The sequence below is a fragment of the Aplysia californica genome, unplaced genomic scaffold (genome assembly GCF_000002075.1).
Source record: "Aplysia californica isolate F4 #8 unplaced genomic scaffold, AplCal3.0 scaffold00681, whole genome shotgun sequence".
In the NCBI taxonomy this organism is placed as follows: Eukaryota; Metazoa; Mollusca; class Gastropoda; order Aplysiida; family Aplysiidae; genus Aplysia; species Aplysia californica.
Genome location: NW_004797951.1, coordinates 230,161 through 244,580, shown reverse-complemented (window position 1 = coordinate 244,580; position 14,420 = coordinate 230,161). Strand labels below are relative to the sequence as shown.

The following is a 14,420-nucleotide window of genomic DNA, read 5'->3' as shown; positions in this document are numbered from 1 at the left end:
ACACACACAGATACCTTTTTATCACTAGCCCTGTACTCGCTTTCGATTCCATCATCAGTCTTTGTCCTCCCGTTTATTTCCATCCTCACCCTGCGCCTGGCTCAAATCTTCACCTCCATCCCTCCACCTCCAGCCCCTTCTCCATCCATAAACCTCCATCCCTCTTCTTCTATTCCTCCACCTCCACCCTCCCCCCACCTCCATCCCCCAACCTAAATCCCTATATTTTTATCCCTTCACCTTTACCCCCCCAACCTCTATCATCCTACATCCATCCCTCTACTTCGATCCCCCTACCTCCATCCCCCAACCTTCTTCTCTCTACTTCTATCCCCCCACCTCCACCCCAACCTCCATCCCTCTACTTCTATCCCCCCCCCCCCCCCGCTGCTCTTTTATTTTGATTTTCCATTTCTTTCAGATGCGATGTGTGAATGCTTCAGTCGCAGCCCATGCATGAAGTGTCATGAGTGTGAAAGCTTTTTACTAAATCAAGGACAAAGAACCGTAATTTTGGCTGTTGATTGCTTTTGTTTTAAGGGGTTTTTTTAATGTGAAATTTTTGATTGCTCACAAGGCTTCTTAAATTGTTCTGTTTCTTTATCAGCATTTTATTTTTTGGCCATACTTATGCTGCCATGATAAGTCACTTTTTAATCTTTTTTTCCCCCACTTTTTCTGTTAGGAAATTTTTTTTTTAGATATGTGAATAGTCCTTTGTATATATACGTGTGTGATTTTATTGTGGGGGGTGGGAGGGGGGATTTATTACCTTTTAAACTTGTACACAAAAAATGGTTGTCGTGGTACAATGAACCACCCAGTCAAATGATCAATCCTATTTCCCCTGAACTCTCCCTGACCTGCGTCTCGTCTCCAGCTTCAGCAACCTGTTCAGCTCCTCCAACAAGCCCAAGCGCCCGTTGCCGACGGCGACGGTCAAGTACAACGCGCCCACCACCCAGGTACAGCCCGTGGGCGACCCCAACAAGAAGCAACGCGACAAGGGAAACTCCAACCCCAAGTCCAAGGCCTACGACTTTCTGCAGGAAGATCTGTGAGTTTGTCTTTCTCTACGCCCTTGTTGGTGGTTGGCGGGTGCTCTGGTGTGGTCTGCTCCTTCTTTACCATCGAACGTCTTCTCTTTTTTTAGAAATATGTTTTTCTCTAGTATCACCTCTAATCTGTGGCACTTGTACAACCTAATTGTGTTGAAAGTGTGGTAAATCTTTTACTAAAACTTACAAAAAAGAAGTGAAGGAAAGGATGACAAGGTAGAGACAGACAGGAGGGGAGGATGTGATGAGAGACAGAAGGAGAGGTGGTATCAACATAGAGATGTGCAGAAGGAGGGAAGGGTATCAAGATGGAATAGACAGAAGAAGAGAGTATCGAGATCAAGATAGAAATAGACAAAAGGAGGAGAGAGTGTCTAGAAAGAGATAGACAGATGGAGGGGAGCTTCAAAATAAAGGTGGGTAAATTTGACCCTGTGGTTATTCCTGTGTCTACAGAACATCAGAGAAAGCCAAGAAGGAGCGCGAGCGTGAGCGCAAGGAGCAGTACAAGCAGGTGCGGGCGCACGTGAAGAAGGACGACGGTCGCATGCAGGCCTACGGCTGGAGTCTCCCCGCCAAGTTCTCCACACACGTGCCCCGCGACACCCCGGGCAAGTCGCAGGTCCCAGTGCCGGTACCTGTCTACTGCCGGCCTCTCTTTGATAACCAGACAGGATGGAAGGTGAGGATTGTGATACCTCTGTTGAGGAGTGTTTTGGGGGGAGGGGGGGTTTCTTTGTCAGTTAAAATCTGTCATTTCGGGCTCATGTGATGGCAGGGGGGTGAGAAAGAAAGGGAGAATGAAGTAGAAGGTGAAAAAAAAAGATGAATTGTAGTAGTAAAATAAAAAAAGGGAGGGGAAGAGCTGGAGAAAGAAAGGAAAGAAAAAAAAGGAAGGGAGGGGACGAATAGTTGGAGAAAGAAAAGAAGAAAAAAAGAGAGGAGATGAAGAGTAAGAGAAGAAGAAAAGGAAGTAGTAGAAGAGTGGGAGAAGAAGAAAAGTAGTAGATGAAGAGTAAGACGAGAAGAAGAAAAGAGAGGAAATGGAAGAGTTGGAAGAGAAGAAGAAGAGGGAAAGGGGGTGAAAGAGAAGGAGACTGGACGAAAGGAAATGCAAAGTAATATAAGAAGTAAAAAAGGGAGAAGATGAAAGTGTAGAAGAAGGAGAATTTCATGGGGAGGAGATGGAAGAGGAGAAGTAGAAAAGGAATGAGATGAATAGTACCAGAAAAACGTGACTGTATTAGTGCGTTGTGTTGTCCTTGTGCCCAGATCTGGTGTGCGGCCGGTGTGAACCTGACAGGTGGCAAGACGCGTGATGGGGGAAGTATTGTCGGCGCCAGCGTGTTCTACTCCGACCCTCCCTTGGAGGTGGAGGAGGCAAAGACAGATGTGGACAAACTGGACAGGGAGCTCAAGGTGAGGAATTGACAGGTGGTTGGAGGGCGCAACTGGACGAGGGGGTTCTGCTTCTTTTTTTTCCCCTCTGTTGTTTCTGTCTGTCTGTCTTTCTTATTCCCTGTGCTATTTTACATTATTGTTATTTTGTTGATTTGCCTATCTTTGCTCAAACTGTGAGAAAGTGTGTGTGTATGTGCGTGTGTGCATGCATGCTTGTATGTGTGTGTGGTGCTGTTAATGTTATAGGGGGTGGGGGTAATCATTGTGATAATGCTCTTCAATCTATGTTAGCCTTTGTTCTTTATTTCTTTTACTCTCGTTAGTTTGCTTTTTTGCTTTTGCTGTCAGTCTGTTGGTCCGGACCAAAAATTGTCGATGATACAATGTGCTGTCACTCGAATAATAAGCCTTCAATTGTCGAAAGTTCTTGCAAGGAAAGAAGACATTATTATGTCTTTTTTAAAAACTTTACCAATGGATTTGGAGGACTGAAAGGAAATGAAGTATTTATTTAGGGGATGTGAAAACGACCTACTCCGTGTCCTCCTGGTAGAAGGGGGTAAAACGACACACTTCTTTTTGTTCTGGTAGAAAGCGGTAAACGGAAACAGCACTGAATGTGTCATTCTGCCCAGTAGGAGTTAAAATAAAAAGATGTATGTTCTAAACTCGGTGTTCTCACCTCTTTCTCTGTCTCTCCGTCCGTCTGTCTGTCTGTGTGTCTCAGGATCATGAGAAGAGCGTGAAGGACGCGGACAAGGAGGAGATGTCGAGCCTGGTGTGGGTGTGTACCTCGACCCACGAGGCCAGTCGCGTGTCGGTGGTGGATGCCAACAACCCGGCAGACGTGCTCGAGACGTTCCGGGTGTCCGTCTCTCACATCCTCTGCATCGCCAGTATCCCAGGTACGACCAACTGTCCGCCTTGATATCTGTTTGTTAATGGGTGGTTGGTTGGCGAGTGCTCTGGTGTGGTTTGCTTCTTCTTTCCTATCAAAAGTCTATTATCTTTATCTCCCCTTCATCTTTTTTATTTTTGTTACTCTCTTGTAACACCTCTAATCTTCTGGAGCTCATATGACCGTATGCAGTTGCGAGCGCTGTAAAACCTCTACTAAAACTAAAACTATCTCCCCTCCTGCTTTTTTGTGTTTGTTACTCTATTGCAACACCTCTAATCTTCGACACTTTTTTGACGTTATTGTGTTGTAAGTGCCGTAAAACTCTTACTAAAACAAAAAATGATCTGTTTGTGCTGTCGATCTGTCAATAGCTGAACCTGCTCTAATGGCAGTGGGTGGTTGGCAGCTGCTCTGTTGTGGTTTGCTCAGTCTTTCATGTAAGAAATCTATCATCTTTTTCTCTCTTCCTTCTTTTTTGTGTTTGTTGCTCTCTGCTGTAACACCTCTTATCTTCGGCACTTATATATGCTGTAAAACTCTTACTAAAACCCCAAAAATTCTCTGTGGGTGGTTGGCGGGTGCTCTGGTGTGGTTTGCTTCTTCTTTCCTATCGAACATCTATCGTCTTTATCTCCCCTCCTTCTTTTTTTATGTTTGTTACTCTCTTGTAACACCTCTAATCTTCGGCACTTATATGACCTTATTGTGTTGCAAGTGCCGTAAAACTCTTACTAAACTAAACTAAAACTTCTCTAACAGCGACCTGTATGAGACGACCTCCTGCACTAATGGCCACTTCCCATTTCCTTCTTTGCCAATTGTTTACCTTATCATGACACTGTGTAAGGCAAGCACCTGTCTGATACCGCCTCTTTTCTCCTCGATAATAGATGACCGTTTCAGACAATTTCCACTATTTCATCATCGTCATTGCCTTTCTCATCCTGCACCAGGGTATAGGCCACGGACAAACAACCTTCCTCCTTTCTCTATCCTGGGCTAGCCTCTCGATGTTACTCCATGTCTTCCCTCTTTTTTGTTCATGTTCATCGATTTCTGTGATTCTTCTCCAGGTTCCACGCGGTCTTCCCTTTGGTCTCTTACCCTGTAGGTTCCAATCCAAAACTTTTTTTGTTATGCAGCTGCCTGACTTCCTGAGTTCAACTTTTTAAATTGGGTTTTTTTTTTAAATCTCTGTAGAGATAGGGAAAGTGGATAGTAACACCTCTATATCTTCAGATGTTTTTGTTCTGAGTGAAATGTGACGGTTATCATGCTGACTCACCATGAAGTACAACTCAACTGGTGACAGACACAGGAAAAAACAAAACAAAACTGAACGAACGGCGTAACAAATGTGTTATTTATTTGACACGTTGATGTTTTCATGGTCAGGTGCCGCTGAGGGTGACTACCCGGTAGCAGATGAGATCTTGAATGCCGAGGCCCCTCCCAGCCTGCCCAAGGTCACGGTGGTGTCCACAGGCTCCAGCCCGACCAATGGCTCCGAGTCGACGGGTCTTGGAGGGGTGACCTTTGTCCAGTGTGCCACGGGCGGTTCGAGCCCTGTCAGTGCCTCGCCTGTTGGCTCACTCAGTGACACCAGATGTAAGTGTATGTGTATGTGTGTTATTGTGTGTGTATGTGTAATATTCCATTGTGATAAAGTGTCCACTCTTTCTTCTTGTTTTCCATTTTTTCATATGCTTGTACACGTATTTTTGTATCCTTTCTATGGTTGGGTGGAGGAAAACGGTATTGCTTACTACACATTGTTCCTTTTTTTAAAAACACAACTCTTTCGAAATTTGATTCGTTATGAGATTTGATGCCTTCTCAGTCGTGTTTAGTGAGGTGTCGGTATCGAAATGTTGGGACTTCTACAGCAAATATCCTCCCAGCACTTTTTCTTACTCCTCTTAGTTCTTTCTTTTAAGCTTTTATCTGTGAGATCTCAACAGAAATTTACTTAAATTAGTGAAAGAATTTCTGACCCAGTAGGATATTGTCCAAACTCTTATACCATCTGCAGCATACCACCAGTTTAGCAAGTAGTTGGCATGAGTTATAAAACCTTTAATTTGCAAGAGATTTTAAAATTGTTTTTTTATCGTAGATATTTCTAAGCATGGTTTCGTGTTGACAGGTTTTTAACCAGTGTAATCAACGTGAAGAACAGTTGTTTGCTTTCACAGTCAAGATTTAAAATCATCAGAATGTGCTATTATTCACAGATTGGAGTAAATAGTAAAAATGTTCCTTTGTTCGAGATGTTTGTATATTGTATAGGCAGATCTGTCATGTTTAGTTTTGACGCAACAAAAAAAAGACGTGTACATAATTTTAGTGTAACGCAAATCGCATGTCACTATGCCAATGTTACTGTTAATGGTGATGGGATGTGGTCTATTCAACCTATAGTGTGTACCTTAAAAATATATTATCTTTTTGATAACCTGTATGTTTTTTAGCTTTATTTTTCCCCCTCCCATCAGTGTTTGGTCTCTGTATCTTTGTAATTTTAATATCTTAAACCCATATTTTGATGATACGTTTGGAAGGTGCTCTGAGGTTGCTGTCCTCTTGTTTGATTTCTGGGTACTTACATGTTCTAACAGTGTTCAAAGTACTTTGTTATACTCCTTAACTCCTCTGAACTTCTTGACACCCTAAGAAAATATTGATATCTTTAAAAAAAAATTATAGTAGAGGGTTTTACGGCGCTCGCAACTGCTTAAGGTCATATGAGCGCCAAGGGGTGGATGTCAACAGAGAACAGGGAATCAGACTTACTCTGCTCACCTCTCTAGCTTCAACAGCACAGGGGCTGCTTCGACTATCAAGGCACCCTGGAAGTAGCAGGTCACAAGAGAGTGACAAACATACAAAAGAAATAGAGGAAAATGACAATAGTAAGGATCAGGAAAGAAAAAGCAGCAGTTCCCTGTTGTAGATCAGGCACAGTTATGAGCGTGACGTGAATCAGCCCATTTACAATTCTACTGTGCTTGAACGAGAAATGTCCCCCCTTTGGGAATGGCCTAAAGACACTACAGTCAGTGGCACTGTCCCGGGGAGAATTGATATCTTTGCTAGTACATTTCTTATCCAAACTTCTGAAAGTAACACAGGTTGTGTTGTAATAGTTACGCTCTTCATGGCTTCGCTCAGAAAGACAGAGATCCTAAATACTTTCCGTGCTTGAAGAACTCCACTGTCTTTTGTGTGCATTAGACCCGACATACAGGATTGAAGAAGCCTATTCGTCCTTATCTCCCCTCCTCCTTTTTTGTGATTGTTTCTGTCTTGTAACACCTTTAATCTTCGTCACTTATATGACCTTATTGTGTTGCAAATGCCGTAAAACAATTACTATAACAAACAAAGAAGCCTGTTTCACTTCAATATAAACCGTCATTATGTCTTTGCACCCCTTCTGGTATTCACCATGTCAATCCTGTCCTAGCTTCCTCTTTCTCTTGCCTTTGTTTCCTCATTTGGTGTCATGATTTCCTCCATCATCTAGCGGATGTAGCCAGTTTGAAGGGAGAGGATACTGATAGTGTAAAGGGTAGTGTTGGTGGTGGTGATAACGGATCCGATGCCAAGGAAGGTAAGAAAGTTGTTCTGCTTTTAAATATAAAAAAAAAGAGTCAAAACTGAGTGTGGTAGGGGAGTCACTTTCCATTTTAAAACATGAATTATTTGTTTATTTTGGGGGTTTTCCTGTTAAAAAAGTTGATTTTATTGAAAACTTGTTCACGTAAAGAGAAAATATCTTCCGAAGGTTGGGAAGAATTCAAAATGTATTTTATGTAAGGGATCATTGGTTTGTAGTTGTTGTTTTTTTTTCCCTCAGGAGAAGCTTTTCTTGGCTCTTGAGCTGATTTTTTCTTCCATAGTCAGATGTTTTCCCATCAGGGAATAAACTCTCAAAACGAAGGAGTTTGTAAATTAACTTTTGTTGTATGTTAATTATGAAATCTAACTAAGACCTCCAATTTTGACTATGTTGGTTTTATTTGTTTGAAATGGAAAGTCACTCCTTTCACCCATCAATGCTTGTGCTCGGAGCGTTTAGCTGCCAGCATGAGAGACGTTTTGCACCCACGACTCCCTATTGGATTCTTGTCTGTTTTTTTGTCAAATCACCAGCTTGCCGCAGTAGTTGTTGTAGTTGCTTGCTTCTCAGCTGTTGTTTCTCTTGCAAAATTTCTTCCCAAAGACTTTTGTGTAAATGTATTTTCACATATACATATAGTCGCTGTAAGGACAAGCGGGCTAACCCAGATTTCGGGGGTTTCCACATGTCTTGACCTACACCAAAAGTGGGCATTGCCCTTCCTATAGGAGAAGTTTGGTTCCATTGGTGTGTATATTTGTTTGGTTATAGAAAAAATTCTCCTTGTCTTTTAAAGAAACTGAACAAGGGGCAAAAACGTTACCTTCGATTTTCTAAAAACAGCATTTTTCGTGATAGCCCCCTTGTGCTTAAAAGTGACCATATATACCGAGGGAGTGACATATACAGTCGAACTTGTCCTAGACGGCCACTCGTTGTGAAGGAAAAAAGTGGTCGTCTTAAACAGGTGGACATCTTAGAGTCATAATATTTTTTTTTACGCTAGAGGGGCAGCGGGAAGTGGTCATTTGTACAGGTGATTGTCTTGGACAGATGACCTTTAGAGCAGGTTCGAGTGGGTGGTTGGCGGGTGCTCTGGTGTGGTTTTGCTTCTTCTTTCCTATCAAACATCTATCGTCCTTATCTCCCCTTCTTCTTTTTTATGTTTGTTACTCTCTTGTAACACTTCTAATCTTCGGCACTTATATGACCTTTGTGTTACAAGTGCCGTAAAACTCTTACTAATACATACATGCAGGTTCGATTTTTTATATCTTTATATACGAATCTGTGTTTGGTAGACTTTGCTGTTTGGGGGCATTTGAGTAAGAAGAGGATAATGTGTGTGTGAAGGATAATAGAAGTTTTTGACAGGGATTCATGTAGTTTTAAGTAAAATGCACTTTGCTATATAGCGATGCTATCGGTATTGGTCTTCAATGACTTTAAATGACGTGGCAAAAATGAAGAAGATATTTGATACCCCAAGAGTGAAGAACATGAATATTGTCACTGCCAGTAAGGTCAGATTGTGAACAGTTTGTTTTAGTAAGACTAAAAGTTTTTAAGCACTTGCAACACAAATAGGCCTTTCTTATAAGTGCCGAAGATTAGAGGTGTTACAAGAGAGTAACAAACAAAGAAACGAAAGAAGAGAGATAAGAATAATAGATGTTTGATTGGAAAGAAGGAGCAAACCACACTAGAGCACCCGTCAACCACCCACTTATGAATGGTTTAGCAGAAATGGGGAGAGTGGTGTGGGTGGTTGGCAGGTGCTCTGGTGTGGTTTGCTCCTTCTTTCCCATCAAACATCGTCCTTATCTCCCGTCCTTCTTTTTTATGTTTGTTACTCTCTTGTAACACCTCCAATCTTCTGGCGCTCATATGACCTTATGCAGTTGCGAGCGCCGTAAAACCTCTACTAAAACAAACACATCTATTCTTCGGCACTTATCTGACCTTATTGTGTGGCAAGTGCTGTACAACTCTAAATAAAACTTTTTTTAAAAGGAGAATGGTGATTAAGCTGGCCTAGCGCTGGATAGAGTGCTAGCATCCTGTGTGATCACACACACGTGATCTGACTGCTGTGTCATGTGTGTCGTCCTCTGTTTGTGTGCGTTCTCTGCTGTCATTCTGTATGATCACACACACATGATCTGACTGCTGTGTCATGTGATCTGACTGCTGTGTCATGTGTGTCGTCCTCTGTTTGTGTGCTTTCTCTGCTGTCATTCTGTATGATCACACCCATGTAATCTGACTGCTGTGTCATGTGTGTCGTCCTCTGTTTGTGTGCTTTCTCTGTTGTCATTCTGTGTGATCACACACACGTGATCTGATTGCTGTGTCATGTGTGTCGTCCTCTGTTTGTGTGCGTTCTCTGCTGTCATTCTGTATGATCACACACACATGATCTGACTGCTGTGTCATGTGATCTGACTGCTGTGTCATGTGTGTCGTCCTCTGTTTGTGTGCTTTCTCTGTGCACTTCCAGGCAGCCAATGGTCCATTTTAGACGAGTATGTTGTTTTAGCTGACCCCACAGGTTAGTCACGTTTCTCCGTGTTTTCCCCTTTCCTTTGATGTCCTCACCTTTGTTCCTACTACGTTCATAGACTTTTCCTCAGTGTGCCAGAGAAAGCTGCTGTGTGTTAAGCATTGTTCTTAACCACTGATCAAAGCAAAAAATAAAAAGGCTAATTAAGTATTTAGTCTTGTCTTTTGACCAAAGCTGGAATAAACACTAAGATAAAAGGTAACGGAAAATGTTTATAGAAAATCTTATGAAGAAACAGCAACAAGATTGATGTCTACATTTAATGAGGCTTGGATAATGATTTTCCTTTCCAAATGATTAATGACAAAGCAATTTGAGTTTTATCAATAATAATTAATGATCATAAACAAAGCCAGTTAAGATGTAGCTTCTGTCAACAGTTAATGAATAAACAATTGTATATCATGGTGGATTTAAAGCCTGTGCAATATTGACTAAGATGATAAGATGCAGTGCTTTGCCTCATGGTAAAAATCAGTTATGCCAGTTAGAGTAGAGGAAGTGGGGGCTAGCGTTTATTGCCCCAGTGGAGCTCCCAATGTGGAAGAAAATGAGGCATGTGTAAAAAAAAAAAAAAAAGAAACGAAAACGGAATATTTGTTGTCCTTAACAGTTGTTATTTTATCAAATTTATCCGGGTCACAGTGGGGTGCCTTGTCATGTGTGTGAATGCTTCAGGAGATATAAAAAAAATAATTACAGTATTGAACATTGGTTTCCTTTGTTGGTCCAATTTTGAACACATTCCCTGAAATTAATCATTTTTTTGCCAGTAGCTCAATTTTGATGGAAGTGTGACTTACCTCCAGTCTTTGACCTACAATATGAGGAGAATGTTTTCTATTTTTGACAAAGTTGGCAGCCACACGTATACCGGTAGTTTTCCCACATGTATTTCATCCTCTCAATGAACCAGGCTTGCTGGATCACGTACTTCTCAAGCGAAAATGTTTTGTTGTTTCTGCTAACAGTTATATATAGTCTCCGCTTTGTTTGTGTGGATTGTCTACCTCAGAGAGTATTCCAAGTTTGTGTAGACTGTCTCACTTTGCCCTGAAATGTTGCATGAACTAACTTTTTCCCTGCAGTACAATATGTAGTGCGTTGCAAAGCCCCTTGCTCTGTGCGGTGGCTCATAGCTTAGTGCATTGAATTGTGTTGTGTTGTACCTTTGCATTTAGGCTGTAGGCTATAAGCTAGCGCGACACTCTTGTAAAAGAACCTTGTATAAATATGTGGTTTTGATTTTATTCAGCTAAAATGTTTCCTTAGGTGGTCTTCTAGGTTACTTTGAGTCTTGAAATTACGAAGGTTGCTCAAAAGTGAGGCTGTCTTAATGGTACTTTGCTATTAGGCCATTTCGTTTACTGCTGCAGTTTCACTGATCACTTGTCGTCTAGTTTGAACATAATATAATGGCTTCTAACCATCAAAAAGCAAGTCTCGCTCGAAAGCAAATTATCAGTGTAAGAGAAAAGTAACAGGGAAAGCAAATCTACCCGGATGAGAGTGACAGATGAAGTGATTTCCATTCTGAATTTACAACATAAATACTTTCAGAAAAGATATCTCTCAAATATTGTATAGGACAATTTCTGTCTGTGTAAACACATTTTTCATCTAACTTGCGACTTTGCAATATGATATTATATACTTTGTTCTTTGTTGACTTTTATAAAATGTTATATTCCCCTTGTCATTCAAGTCTTCATCGTAAAGAATTGACAATTTTTTAAATGACTAAATTGGAGAAACAATTGTTTCTCTTTATGAATAATTATTTGGGGGGGGGGGGGGGGGTCTTTTGACCATGTGCGTCAGTAAATTGAAATAAATAATTGAACTGAATCAAATGTTTTGAAAGAGAGGGGGGAGTATTTGATGGTTGAATGTTGGTTCATATTTTTTGTTGTTGAGGGGTTTTTTTTCATGGGGGGGTTAATGTTACTACCTTGGTCTTTATTTTGCTAGTCCATTGCATCATAAAATATCATCGTCTGTGTCTCAGACTAGATGTTGGAAGACATTTTCTTCTGTGAAATACAAACAAGGTCCAAAGGGTGCACTGATAAAATATAATGCTTTCAGGTTTGAGAGCTAAGAAACTGGGTAAAGCTCTAAGTCCCATGAAGTTTTTAGAAAATGAGGTAGAGGTTGCATCTTGTCTCACTAACAATCCTACTGTGTCGACTAACTGGTTGATGCTTATGTTCACCCGTTTGTCTGCTACCCTCACTACTAATGTGTTTATAGTTTGTGTTTTCCTTGTTGAGATTTTGTGGCTAAGCATTAAGTTTACTTCATGTAGTTTGAATTGTGAGCTCTGTGCTTTTGTTGTTTAATCTTACCTTGGGTTTTACTTTGATAATGTTTAATGTTGGCTTGTTATGTATTTAGATATTTGTATGTCCAGTTTTCTATCAAATATAAGAGTGTAAAAATCGAAAGTTCTCAAAATTTGGGGTTAAGTGGATTGCTTGTGACAGTGACAATATGGTTTAAAATGTCGTGGGGTAAGGGTGTGGGTCTCACGGAATTGAGGACTTCTAGGTAAAGTTTAAAAAAAATATTTTACCTTCCTCCAGTTGTGCCCCTGCTTATACGCTTTCTGTTGCAGAACTGATAATATCAGTCCACATACAGGCTGTGATTTTTAAAAATCTACTTCATGCTTTCAACCCTCATGTTACTTCTGTAAAGTAGTATTTGCAGTTTGTTTTTAGCATACATTCAATCTTGATGGGTACCCTAAGGGGAGACACTGCGAAGAAAATAAAACCTTTTGAAAGTGCAGCTGAAATACAGTTTTGAGTGATTTGCTCATGATAGTCTTCGGCACTTACATTTATGTAACATATTTGTGTTGCAAGTGTGCTGTAAAACTGTGTAAACTAGCTAAAACTAAAAGCACCCCCTCCCCTCTCCTCCCCCTCTCTCTTGCCTCCCTCCCCTCCCTTCTCCCTCCCTTCCCCTCCCCTCTGCTTCTGTCCCTCCCCTCTCCTTCTGTCCCTCCCCTCTCCTCCTCTGCCCTCCCCTCCCTCCCCTCCCCTCCTCACAGATGGTGACCCACTAGGTGCGGCGGCCCAGGAAGAGATCTCCCAGCCACAAGTGTTCCGTGCCAAGGGCTCCCCGGCTTCCTCCGGCTCCAACACCCCAACCCACACCTCACGCCTGCCTGACGGGAATTCTGCTCCAGAGCTGGTTAGTCTGTGTGTCTATATGTGTGTGTTGTGAGGGTGGGTGTGTGTGTGGGATAGATGGGTGCTGCGGCTCAGCCACAAGTGTTCCGTGCCAAGGGCTCCCCGGCTTCCTCCGGCTCCAACACCCCAACCCACACCTCACGTCTGCCAGGTGCTCCAGAGCTGGTCAGTCTGTGTGTCTGTTTGTGTGGTTGTGTGTGGGTGGGTGGGAGTAGGTGTTTGTGTGTGCGGGAGTCTGTGTGTGGGTGTGTGTGTGTGCATGGATATGGGTGTTTATGTGTGTGTATGTTGGGGAGTGAGTGTGAATGGGTGGGTGGTTGGTCGGTGCTCCAGTGTAGATTGCTCTTTCTTTTCTATCGAACATCCACATCCAATGTCCTTGTCTCATTTCCTTCTCTTCTTTGTATGTTATCCTATTGTTACACCTCTGTTCTTCGACACTTACGTGACCTATTTGTATTGCAAGTGCCGTTAAACTAAACTAAACATAACATATAAATGTTATTGTAATTTTGTCAGTACATGATTTGCTTACTTGAGACTTATTTCCCAGTGGGTGGTCGGCGGGTACTCTGGTGGGGTTTTGCTCCTTCTTTCCTATCAAACATCTATCGTCCTTATCTCCCCTATTTCTTATTTCTGTTTGTTACTCTCTTGTAACACCTCTAATGTTCTGGTGCTCATATGACCTTATGCAGTTGCGAACGCCGTAAAACCTCTACTAAAACAAAAGAAAAACTTATTTCCCTCCTTTTACCCCCAGGTACAAGATGGTCAGTCGTCCCTGTCTGGTGACCACGACTTCCAGTCCAGCGAAGCGGAGGGTCTGAGCAGTGTCCTGCCCACCATGTGGATGGGCTCCCAGTCAGGAAGGTACGTGCCCACCACTCTCGCTAGTTGCTTTGGTGGTTGGTTTGGCGGGTGCTCTGGTGTGGTTTGCTCCTTCTTTCCTATCAAACATCTATCGTCCGTATCTCCCTTCCTTCTATATTGTGTTCGTTACTCTCTTGTAACACCTCTAAACTTCGGCACCCAAATAACCTTATTGTGTTGCAAGTGCCGTAAAACTTTTTCTAAAACGAAAACGTTGTTTTGGGTTGTTTTTTGTTGACAGTTTTAAATTGGCGAAAATATTTTTTCAGTTGTTTAAAGGAGCACTTGGTTCCTGGACAGATCACTGGACTCCCGAGAACAGATTCTTAGGAAAGATGAAAGAAAATTCCCTTCCCACTTGGTTTTAAAACTCATATCGCTGCAACACTACAATTCCCTTTCTAATTTGGTTGAAAATTCATAGCCAACAATTCCCCTTCCCTCAGTGGTTTAAAACTCGTATGGCTACAACTTTATAGTCTCAGGTTTTTAACAAATCCTGCTTTGTGTACTCTGAGCACACTTTTTCCAAGCTCATTTTTTGTCTGTGTCCTAATGCACTCACCAAGCCACAGTCTTCAAATGGGAGCTCTCGTGGCCTAGAGGTTAAGGTGTTGGCCTCTCATTCAAAGGTCCCGGGTTCGAATCCGGGTAGCGACCGACTTCTCTAAAATTGTCTCCTTTCACCCCCTTTCCTGCTCTCTAGCAATGTTCTGCTGTCTGCTTTCAATTCCACTTTCTGCCCCCACCCCCTCACCTCCTTTGCCCCCTCCTCTGGGCTCCTGACTCTTTCTGCAGCCTT

The 14,420-nt window shown here is 42.1% G+C and overlaps 1 protein-coding gene across 1 annotated transcript in view; it reads left to right on the top strand.

Moving 5' to 3' along the window:
- Positions 1 to 14,420, top strand: part of LOC101856465 (C-Jun-amino-terminal kinase-interacting protein 4) — a gene marked incomplete in the record, with an annotated part of 80,142 nt that overhangs the window by 44,926 nt on the left and 20,796 nt on the right. Inside the window, 8 exon segments of the mRNA XM_035972404.1 lie at positions 881 to 1,057; positions 1,515 to 1,740; positions 2,331 to 2,477; positions 3,187 to 3,364; positions 4,756 to 4,968; positions 6,887 to 6,973; positions 12,604 to 12,746; positions 13,509 to 13,618. Of these exon segments, the coding sequence (XP_035828297.1) occupies positions 881 to 1,057; positions 1,515 to 1,740; positions 2,331 to 2,477; positions 3,187 to 3,364; positions 4,756 to 4,968; positions 6,887 to 6,973; positions 12,604 to 12,746; positions 13,509 to 13,618 (1,281 nt within the window).